At 42.1% G+C, this 12,131-nt stretch overlaps 1 protein-coding gene across 1 annotated transcript in view; it reads right to left on the bottom strand.

Moving 5' to 3' along the window:
- LOC111864333 (multidrug resistance-associated protein 4) overlaps positions 1 to 12,131 on the bottom strand; it is a gene marked incomplete in the record, with an annotated part of 69,332 nt that continues 57,201 nt past the window's right edge. The window contains 8 exon segments of the mRNA XM_033751468.1: positions 1 to 128; positions 2,187 to 2,297; positions 3,496 to 3,625; positions 6,422 to 6,582; positions 7,525 to 7,770; positions 9,546 to 9,673; positions 10,116 to 10,286; positions 11,210 to 11,330. Coding sequence (XP_033607359.1) covers positions 63 to 128; positions 2,187 to 2,297; positions 3,496 to 3,625; positions 6,422 to 6,582; positions 7,525 to 7,770; positions 9,546 to 9,673; positions 10,116 to 10,286; positions 11,210 to 11,330 — 1,134 coding nt within the window.

Here is a 12,131-nt window from a genome sequence, read left to right as displayed (position 1 = left end):
CTCGTTTTTAATATTTATTTTATTATAAAATATGTGGTCCGCAGTTACATCTGCAGGTTGTCTCATAAAGCTGTTGTCAAATCTTCCTGTTCTGCTGTTCCATCAATATGAAATGTTTTCCGATATGCCTGCAAAAATAAAAATAAAATTTTCGTTATTTGCACAAAGTCTTTCAAGATTGACACATTTGTAAATTCAGTATATTCGCAAGGAATAATTCATCTCTAAATATAAAGGAATTTTACATTAAGCAAAGATCTTACCTCTCTGATTATGCAATGTTATTGCTATTGTAAGCATATTCAGAAAAGACTAATTTTGGGGAAGAAAGAAACTGATTTTATCTGCATAATTATAATAGTTATAAAACTATCGTTTATCAGTACTTTTGTAAGTAAATGAGAGTGTAATGTCAAGATACAGAACAATTTCTGAATTAAAACAGGATTTACGAAAGGGGTAAAAGAAGGTTCAATTGTTTTGCTGCAATGGGAAACCCATGTATTTATGGAAATTTTGTATTTCACTCCAAGGATTAGTAAAGTAAAGTAAAAGTATCCCTGTAACAGGCCGTGGAGGCCCATGGGGTTGTGAGACGTTGAGGTTGCCACATTTTCTATACAATCGGCTCACAGATGGCGGCAAGGTTGTTAGCCTTACACGCCGGCCGCCCTTTACCCCCCAAGAATATTCCTGGTACTCATTTCTGATAGAGGCTGAGTCGACCCAGTGCTATAGTGCGGCTGGAAGGATTAGGTCAATTAAAAATCCACTGATCTCATCGAGATTCGATCCCGCGACCTTCCGGCTTGTAGCATAGTGCCTCAACCAACTACACTACCGCGTATATATTGCACATCCTAAACACAGATTTTTTGTTATTAGTTTATCGTTTACGCTTGTATTGCAATTCTTTTTTTTAATATATTAAACGAACTTAAATTAAACACACAAATTCGATTATATATCATTAATCACGGAAGAAGTTTTAATGCATTTTCTTTAGTACGGGAGTTCTCATCTGAATATGAATATTGTATAATATTATTTTTTTTTTCATTTCATGCATCCTGTTGTGTTACAGTATACAATTATTTATTACAACTGTCACAACACAACAAATATCAAGGTCAGTGCCTAGTTTGGCTCTGCTACATGTTTCGGCTATCAGTAGCCATCATCCGGAAAATACATAGCTAATATACACCACTGAACTCCAGTACTAGTAAAATTGGATACAATACAATTAATTATATAAAACACTTCACGTAAAAATACAATAAATCAGATTATATAAAACAGAAGTTATAGTATAAAACAAGAGTAAAATTCTTCGATTGATGTTTTATATCATCGAATCAGTCGTTGGTTTTGTAATTTCGTTGCGTTCCCACCTACAAGTTGGAATATTTATATTTTTGTATATAAAATTGTATAGGAGGCTCGTGATGCAGATGTAGTAAATTAATGTTAATCTGAAAATGATATGAAAGTAATAGTATTAAATTTTGTTATCATCAAAATTTGATTTTGGTATTGAAGATATAGTGTATATTAGTTAATGTTTAGTCGGTGCCTCATCTTACAAAGTGTTGTCAGTTCTGTAGGGAATGTAAACAGCGACTGATTTGGTGATATAAGTTAAAAGTCAATGCAAGGGAGGGGGGAGGTAGAGATAAGGTGTATGCAGAAGTGGTGTAGGGGGAAGGGGGTATAACTGTATATTATGTTCTGTATGTATCAATGATTACATCGTATATAGGGTTAAACATTTCGTTAAGATTATCATTCAGTTGCAAATTTTGTTTGCTGATTTCGTAAATGTGAAATCTTTCATATGTATCCAAGGTTCGTTCTTTCTTGCCGATATATAGAATATCTAATGTTTTGTCTATCGTACTATATTCATGTGTGGTGTCCAATATATGTTGAGCAAATTTGGAGCTTTGTCCGTTATTGTTTATGTCTCGTATGTGTTCTCTGAATCTGACCTTGAAGGTACGTCCGGTATCGTATCAAAGGAAAGCAGGAGCTTATTTTTCTCCAAAACTTATTGTTTCTGGTTAAGCCGTGTCTCTTAGTTGACTCACTAGACTAAATAAATTTAATTGTAAAATTTTGTAAAATGTTTTAGTTAACTCGATGAAGAGGCCTGCCATTAACATAAAAGTAGACCGCAACCTTACCTCTTCCGCTATTTTCAGTAGTTGATCTGCCATCGCAGGGCCCGTCTCTTCGACCAGTCTGTAGAAGTAACCAGCCTTCTTCTGAAGCAATATATAGGGATGGTCGTATTCCTGGAAGCAAAGGCCACATCACAGTTAAAGTCTCATTTGTGGACAGATTGGCTCCGTGACGTTCCATGGATCCCAATGGATATTACTTATCCATCGATTTCAGGATGTGCTGGATATAATTTCGCTCTAGAATCACTTCTCTTGACTGACTTGAGCGTGTTCTTCAACTATTCCGGGTTAATACTGCGTCAGTGTTTTGTAACAGGCCACAACCACTTCTGTTTCGCCCCTTTATATCTTCTGCTTGCGACACATTAAGGTCAGTTTGGGCCGCGCTATAGCTCTAGCGGTTAGTCGCTGGCTTCCCGATCCCGGGTCTGGTCAAGTGGGATTTGTGCTGGACAAAGTGGCGCTGGGGCAGGTTTTCTCCGAGTACTTCGATTTCCCCTGCCAATCTTCATTCCACCAATTGCTCCACAATCACCCTCACCTATCATCTGGGGCTGGTACAATAGGCCAGAAGTGGCCGCAGTACAAGGGACTTAGTCCCACCCCACTAGCAATAAAAAATAGGATAACATTAATCCACACATATCTGTAAGCAACAGCAACGGAGGAATAGTGTTCTCTACGCCGTTCAAGCGATAGCCACGTGATGCAACAATAAAAAAAAACTATTGAGAAGTGTATTCTAAGCGGTCCGTTCCAAGGTGTTATAAAGAGGACAAGTCTGAATTTTGCTAGACGTGATCTGCTCTGTAAAGCATGTACTGACAGAGGACTTGTGTGTAGTGCAAAAGGAAGAATTTTCAATAACATGTTATACGTGCGAAATATACACTTGACGAAAGTCCAAGCATATTCATGAGAGACAAATCCATCTTCTCGTCAGAGAGGATGTTACATAAGCACTATTATCGCAAGAGTTAAGTTGGAAAAAAAGAAAACTCTGGTCGTGGGTCTCAAGGGGCCTGACGCGAAGACGAATTGATTAGCGGTAATACGCCAGTCGTCAAGTAACTTTGACTTTGACTTTTAGTGATTTGTGAGACAGTCGCCTGCCAGTAAGAACGTAAACACGGAAGCTGAGGAAGCTACGGCGTTGGAAGCCGTTACCAGGCGACAACCGGTGAAAAGATAGGCTGAGAAGAAACTGTAGTGAAACTTAAGAGTGCGTGAATTAACGATACCTCTATAGTTACTTGTAGTTATGATCTGTAAGTGTCTATAGTCACTCTAAAATAGTGACAATACTTACCACCATGGTACCGGAGTCCATAACGAGAACCTTGTCAGAGTCCATGATTGTGTTGAGTCTGTGAGCTATCGTGAGAACTGTGCAGTTCTTGAATTTCCTTCGTATTGTCTCCTGTACAAAGGTATCGGTCCTGCAACAGAAAGTGCATTGCATTTTACTGTTGGTCCCCTCTCAGTTCACATCTGGGGTCTAAACGCAAGAATTCTTGACATACGCTGTACAAAAACTATATTATTTTACAGCTAACTATTTTTTTATTGCTAGTGGGGTGGGACTAAGTCCCTTGTACTGCGGCCACTGCTATCCTATTGTACCAGCCCCAGATGGATAGGTGAGTGTGATTGTGGAGCAGTTGGTGGAATGAAGATTGGCAGGGGAAACCGAAGTACTCGGAGAAAACCTGCCCCAGCGCCACTTTGTCCACCACAAATCCCACTTGACCAGACCCGGGATCGAACCATGGCCGCCGCAGTGGGAAGCCAGTAACTAACCGCTTGAGCTATGGCGTGGCATAAATAAGTAACTACAGGGAACTGAACCTTTCTTGAGAAACCGGCAGTCGCTCAGCCACTCATGAATTTCCCAGCATTTTATGGAACCCGAAGGTTTTTTTTACTGTGTTTGTACTAGCGCACCACTGGTCCCTATCCTGAGCCAGCTCTGTCTATTCCGTACCACCCCATTCTAGTTAATACGAGGGTAAGTCAATAAGTAAGTTACAAATCGATGTAGAACTTAAATAAGAGCACTGGTTTGAAAAATGCTTTTAATTCTCTACATAATCTCCCTGTACATTCCCATCGTTTCACAAGCCCCTGAAAACCAGCAGCATAAAATTCTTTGGGCTGCTGTCGGAACCAGGCGGTGACTTCCCGTACTACAGCTTCATCGTCGGGAATATGTTCAGCCGAAAGATGATGTTTAAAAGGGTCGAACAAATGGAAGTCTCTTGAAGCAAGGTCGGGGCTATACGGAGGATGCTTGAGGACTTCCCGCTTGAAATTTCGCAGCGTCTCATTTGTCTTGTTGGCAGTATGGGGACGCGCTTTGTCAACACGCTTTTGGTGAGGAGTCTTGGTCGCTTCCGTCGAATGGTCTTACGAAGTTTCCTGAGGATGTTGCAGTAGGAGTCGGCTTTTATTGTTTGTCCTTGAGGCTGGAATGCGGTGAGCAGTGTGCCTTCGTGATCCCAGTCACCGCCTGGTTCTGACAGCAGCCCAAAGAATTTTATGCTGCTGGTTTTCAGGGGCTTGTGAAAGATGGGACAAGTGCCTCAATGTGCAGGGAGATTATGTTGAGAAATAAAAGCATTTTTTCAAATCAGTACTCTTATTTGTTTAAGTTCTATATCCATTTGTAACTTATTTATTGAGTTACCTACGTATTTTCCTCCTATCTATGTCTTGGTTTTCCTATTGGTCTATATCCTTCTTGCTCTCCCATCAAAATCCTAAATGCATTCCTCTTCTTTCCCATGCGTCCTACATGCTCTGCCCATCTCAACCTCCTTGACTTCGTAATTATAATTATACTTGAGGAAGAGTACAAATTATGAAGCTCCTCATTATGCAGTTTCCTACTATGAGGGAGAGTTAGTAAATAGGTCACAAACGGAAGTAATAAAAACTGTAATGGACCTAATAGGTTCTTTCGTTTATCAGTAGGTAGCAGCACAGTCTAGGTAGCAGGCGCGCATGCTCATGTTCATAGGCTTGTATCAATAGTCATATTGGCAACCGTGCTTGAGGAGTGTTATCACAGAAGATCAGCGTTCTGTTGTGCGATTTTGTGGGTAAAAGGACTAGTGGGAAGGATATTCACAAAGAAAGGTTTCCTGTTCACTGTGGGAAGTGTTTATCGCTTAAAGCGGTTCACAACTGGGTCGAGAAACGTTTCGCCGGTAACGAAGAGGTTTAGACGGAGTTGCGGAAGTGGCTGAAACGAACTGGTAAAGCGATGGGACACGTTCATCGATGTTGATGGAGGATATGTCGAGAAATAATGTTTTTTATCTAGGTTCGAATATCACATGTTTTAAGTTTTATATCAATTTGTGGCCTAGTTACTGACATACTTACTCATGGAGCTGAGCCTACTCAAGAATTTCCCACCATTTTATGGAACCCGAAGGTTCATTACCGTGTTCACAAGAGCCCTCTATTGGTCCCTATCCTGAGCCAGATCTATCCAATCCATACCTTCCCGTCCCGTCTCTCTAAGATCCATTCTAATATTGTCCACCCACCTACGTATTGGTCTTCCCTGTGGTCTGTTTCTTTCTGGCTTTCCCACCAATATCCTATACGCATACATCGTCTCCCCCATTCGTGCTACGTGACCTGCCCACCTCATCCTCCTTGACTTGATCATTCTAATTATACTTGGAGAAGAGTACAAGTTATGAAGCTCCTCATTATGCAGTTTTCTCGAACCTCCTGTTACTTCATCTCTCTTCGGTCCAAATATTCTCAACACCCTGTTCTCAAACACCCTCAGTCTATGTTCCTCCCTTAATGTTAGAGACCAAGTTTCACACCCATACAGAACCCCTATTTACTGACTGTCCGTCGTAAATTATTACATATAAGATTATTTGGGCTTTGTTGGAATTTAGGTCCTCAACAATGATACGACTTTTCTGGTAGAAGTTTAGCAACGATTCGGAGGATCATTCTGCTTCCATCTTCAGGATCGAAGAGCAAGCCAAGAGACCAGCAGGAAACAAGTATCAAGCAGTGCGCTTTTTATTGCTTGCTGGTTGCGTGGCTAACTTATAGACTATGAAGGAGGAGGCAGTACTTTTCTTCCGAAACGTCTGTAAACGTCTGAAATCTTACATGGCAGAAGCTGACAACTGAGGTTCAGAGGTTTTAGTGTTCTCATGGTGGCGATTGTTCAGCACTCATGCCAGTTAAGGGCTACTTACTCTGGGTCAACGTTGGCTGTCGCCTCATCCAGCACCAATATCTTGTTGTTGCGAAGTATGGCTCTAGCCAAGCATATCAGCTGTCTCTGCCCCACACTGAAGTTGCTCCCTCCCTCTTGAACCTTTATATCCAAGCTTGTGACGGCCGCCTTCAGGTCGACCTGAAGATGAAGAAAATGTCAGTACTTAAGATGAACCTGTATAGTTTTGGGAGTAAAGAGATTGGTTGAAGCGCCAACGTCTGTGAATTGTATTCGGTAGTCTCCAAGTTCGAATCTCGGTTAGGACACCGGTTCCTGCCTGAGGATTTTCATGGTCTTCATCAGTGTTGGATATTTTCTTGTGTGGTTTAAGCCTCTCCAGCAGCCCTCAACACAGTCTGAAAGTCCTCTTGCTCCTAAATGCCACGTGTCTTTTAAAGTACATAACTCAACTGTGAAGAGCATTTTTCATATTTCGATCCGGATTATGCGACATCTTGATTAACTGTTAACCAGTTTAGTGAAGGTTTGCTGTAGTGTATAATGTTAGGATGATTACCGAATGATAAACTGGAAAGAATTTGGAAGGGAGCCCGTCGTGGTATAATAGAGATATTCGGCTATTTTCCTTCTGGGGTCTGAGGAAAACTAAGGAAAATCCTCAGCAAGGATAGCCGATATCCCAGTGTAGATTCGAACCTGGTACTTCACGAACACAGGCCTAAAATGTCGCGTTCTTAATACTGAATTAGGTGGTTAATGCAAGAAATCGGTCACAGTAGACATGAACTGTCTTCGCTCGCTCGGACACTGGGATTGTGTGTTTGAATCCAAGTTGAGGAATGGATGTATATGTTTATTCTGTGTTTGTGTTGTCCTGTGTTTAGGTAGCGGCCTTGCGACGGGCTGATCGCTCGCACAAGGAGTTCTACCGTGTATGAAAAATGAATACGGTACTGAATAAGAGGACTGGTCCCTGAATGGGCTAGAAGAGTTATTGTAAGAAAAGCAAGAAATACGGGAAGGTACCTTCTCTACCTATATTCCATTAGCCTCACGGTATACGTGGTGGAATTCTATGAACACAAATATGAACAAACGGAAAGGTATCATATAGCTTACCTCTTCTAGTGAACTCCATAGGGCTTCATCGCTGTACTGCTGGAAGGGGTCGAGATTATGTCTGAGCGACTCAGAAAAGAGGACAGGTTCCTGAGGGATGATTGAGATTCTCCCCCGAAGGTCGTGGAGACCAAGATCATTCGTGTTGATTCCGTCTATCTTTATGGAACCTTCGAGTTTGGCCAGGCGGAACAGAGCTGAGATTAGAGACGATTTTCCAGCTCCCGTTCTGCCCACAATTCCAACCTATGACGTCATTGAGGACAAAGTAAATACGTGATGGAAACTGGGCGACAGTAAGACACTCATATTTTGTTACACCCTGTTGTGTGTGTATGTATATATATATATATAATCTTCCTGGAGGTAAAGGGCAGCCGGTGCGTAAGGCTGACGACCTTACCGCCATCTGTGAGCCAGTTGTCTAGAGAAAATGTGGGAGCCTCGACGTCTCACAACCCTATTGGCCTCCACGGCCTGTTACAGGGATAGAGTTACTTTTACCTTTCAGTGGCAAAGGCCGGGATCGAGCCCTGAACATTCTCAGTGCTAAACTTTTGTGCCAGCAGCACGTCCAGAATTAGAGCCAAGTGCCAAAACACCGTGTATATTTAATGTATAACAGACTGGGCATATCCAACATGATTACGATGCACAAATCAGTGTTTTATTGTGACAAGACGGCTTAAAGCCAAAATTGAGGGCGCAGAACAGACATCCATTGCTAGGCGACGGCCGGTAAACATGTTTCTACGGGAACCAAAAGACGCTCTCGCTTTAACAATAGCTGGGCCATCGTTAGGCAACAGCTCGCTTAACACATGAACCAGATAAATCGTTGGAAGCGGTGTTTTCCGTGCGGTCCGTGCCGACGTTATATAATGAGGACACCAGTCTTGTCGACAGTCATGAGTCATGGATCGCAATTTATGAGTTGGGAGTCGACAGTCAGTCGGAGGTCGCAGTCAGCGGTTAGGAGTCTTGTGTTGGATTGTTAGCAGCCGTTACCTGGAATCGCCTAGTGAATAAACAAGACTTTATATGTGCTATAGTTATAGTAATCTCTTGAGAGCGTGTAAATCAGTGAGAAGGTTATAATTATTTATAGTTAGGAGTTATAAGCTTTCGGTAAATCCAATTATAAATCCGAACCCTGTGGTTAGTCACTAACACATCACAATACGTATGTGGCTATTACTGATTTGATTTCCGTTTTGAAAGCATTTTCGGTTTTGCTTATTTGCTGTATATCTTTTTTATCATTGACACGTGCAGCCTCCCGGATAATTGTTATTATTTGTCTATGGCTTTACAGCCCTTGTGGACCTTGGCCGCTTCTTTTCAGTTTCTTAATCTATATACAGACGTTAGGACTCCTTGGACGTGGGATCAGCCCATCGCAAGGCAGCTACATAGACAAAGAACAACACAAACACGGAATAAACGCACACAGACATCCATGTCTCGAGTGGGATTCGAACCCACGATCCCAGCGTTCGAGCGGGCGAAGACTGTTTATGCCTTAGACCGCGCGGCCACTGTGATCGGTTAAATAAGTCACATAAAGCATTTATAAATTTGTTCACACTTCGTGAGTGGCCGAGAGACGGATTACTGCTGTGCTGCCACATGATTTAATGACATTGGAACTGTAATTTCTCCAATTATCTGACTGGTCCAATATCGAACAAGACAAAATTAAGATAGTTTTTAGATTGGCTTGTATGTCAATCTTCGAAACATACATACCTTGTATTATTATTATTATTATTATTATTATTATTAGAGGGGGTCGGTTTCCCCATGCACTTAGACCAGTTATTGGTCCATTGTGCATCCCCCTTTAATTTCTACTGTCGCCATACCCTACCGGTACTGGTGCATACTATCAGCCCCGTTCAGCCAACGAGGTCGGCCCTCGGTACCTGCTATTTCCCCCATCTACCAGAGGCATTGGAAACTACTTGGGCGGGAAACTTGTTGCCTAATTTTGCTCAGAGGTCTCCTAGAGACATACATACCTTGTAAGTTGGGTCTATTTTAAAATGGAGATCCTTCAGTACAGGGGGCTGGTTTTCAGCATATCTCATGTACAAATGTTCGAACTCAATAGCACCTTCACTCGGCCAGGTGGGAGGTGGTTTCTTATCTGTGGAAGACGAATAACATTATTGGACTGGTTTTTGGAACGTACGCTCTGTCTAGTACGTGTGAGACAAAATCATTAGGAAACAGCTGAGAAATATTAACTGAATACGTGTTGAAGTAATGTAAACATTTGGAAGAATGAGCTTATGTAAATTAAACTGACCTCTACGTTGCTGAAGACCTCAGATGTTAACGAGATCTGTATTTTGGGATATAACGCTGTGTAATCCGGTGAAATCCGATGTTTCGGAGGAACGTATCGCCTCCGTCTTACTCGAAAGGAAGCTAATCAAGAAGCCCAACATTAAGTAGACAGTAAACAAGGCTCTGAAGATGGAAGCGGTATGTTCCTCCGAAATGTTAGTCGAATTTCAACGGAGAACACGGAGTCAATGGAAAGGCTATTTTTGGACCTCTGTAAAAGCAGTTACACGTTTGCTCACCTGGGGCAGACTCCAGATCTGGTTCCTTTTCAATGTTGGTGTAATCGAGTACTCTCTCCACTGATGTCATCTGACTCACCACATCAGTAGTTCGCAGTAGACCATACTGAAGCATTCCTGTCACTATAAGTGCCTGTGACAATGCCAGTCCGACTTTTGCTCCAATGTTCTCTGTTAACATAAAGTTCCATATTGAAGTGTATATTATCAGAGGATAACATTAAATGTCAAAAGCAATATCGAAGCACAGCCTCCCTACGCCACAGGCCGGAAGATTCTGCCATAGCCTGCGGTAATATACGAACCCGCTACCCGTAATATCCCAAATAGTCTACGTTAACAACGCCATCTGTCATTGCGCTTGCGTGCGAGATCGGTAATTGGTGCCCCCGTGGCTTTATCGCGAACTACTGGGACATCCATATATTCAAGGTCATCTCACCGTTACAGTTCTGTTATAGCGTTCCCATGCAGAATCATATAAATTGCAATTTCAGAAAATATTTTTGTTCTTCTGGGTGGTATTGGGTTGCGGATAATCAGTTCACTTTTTTCTCCGCTATTTCTTTCCCGTCTGTTGTCCGTACTATTATCATTATCTTCCTCTGTATTGTTTAAGTTAAGTTGTGACATTTTTTTACTGACTCTCTCGTAATATGGCCATTTTCGTTCGTATGTGAGAAAGTATGTGCAGTGTCTTTGCACTTATTGTTTTATATTTGTGACGACATTTTGGCGGATTATATAACGCTGCTCGACAGCTTCTGTGGCCTAGTAGTAAGTGTTCCTGGCTACAGATCCAGAAGTCCGGGTTCGATTCCCGGCGCTACCAGATTTTCTGAGAAGTAGTGAGTCTGGAAAGGGGTTATTATTTAGAGCTGTTTCAAGGAAACAGAGGCTCCGGTCTAGAAAACCGAGATTAACGGTCGTGGGGATCCGTTGCGCTGACCATGCGACACGCTCTATCTGCTAAAGTTGGCACTAACTTCGCCGACAAGCGGCGGTCGCTCGGTCGGTATAGTTCGCTTGCGGACTAAAACCACGGAGTTTGTTATAACGCTGTTCATTGTAAAGAGAGAGCATTCAGTACTTACCTTCAAGCATGAAGAAAGTCAGTGTAAGTGCAGCAACAAACAAGGAGCTCAGGACATCCATCCAGAAGCCAAAAGTGTTGCTTGTCCCCAAGAAAAGAGACCACGCGGCAGTGTGGTCATCCTAAAAGCGAAGAATATTATCCAGTTCATGTACGTCATGTATCCTCATGTAAAAACGACAGCTTAGGAGGTCACGTCGGAAAATGTGGCATAGTTCAGATATTTGGGAACGACGATAACAAATCAAAACCTGATTCAGGAGGAGACTGAACTCAGGTAATGCTTGCTTCCATTCAGTCCAGAACCTTTTGTCTTCTCGTCTGCTGTCCAAAAACATAAAAATTAGAATATACAAAACTATAATTTTGCCTGTGGTTCTGTATGGGTTTGAACTTGGTCGCTGACATTAAGGGAGGAACATAGACTGAGGGTGTTTGAGAACAGGGTGTTGAGGAGAATATTTGGACCGAAGAGAGATGAAGTGACAGGAGGTCGGAGAAAACTGCATAATGAGGAGCTTCATAACTTGTACTCTTCTCCAAGTATAGTTAGAATGATCAAGTCAAGGAGGATGAGATAGGCAGGGAATGTAGCACGAATAGGGACGAAGAGGAATGCATATAGGATATTTGTGGAAAAGCCAGAAGGAAAGAGATCACTGGGAAGACCAAGGCGTAGTTGGGTGGCCAATATTAAAATGGATATTAGAGAGATATGATGGGATGGTATGGATTGGATTGATCTGGCTCGAGATAGGGATCAATGGATGGCTCTTGTGAACACAGTTAAACCTTCGGGTTCCATAAAATGCTGGGAAATTCTTGAGTAGCTGCAGAATTGGCGGCTACTCAAGAAGGGCTCAGCTCCATCAAGTTGGATAGTCACATTATTTCGTCTCTGTCTAGCTTGTATTTTATTGAAT

This window comes from Cryptotermes secundus, unplaced genomic scaffold, assembly GCF_002891405.2.
Source record: "Cryptotermes secundus unplaced genomic scaffold, Csec_1.0 scaffold83, whole genome shotgun sequence".
Classification (NCBI taxonomy): domain Eukaryota; kingdom Metazoa; phylum Arthropoda; class Insecta; order Blattodea; family Kalotermitidae; genus Cryptotermes; species Cryptotermes secundus.
This window is presented reverse-complemented; position numbering and strand designations above follow the sequence as displayed.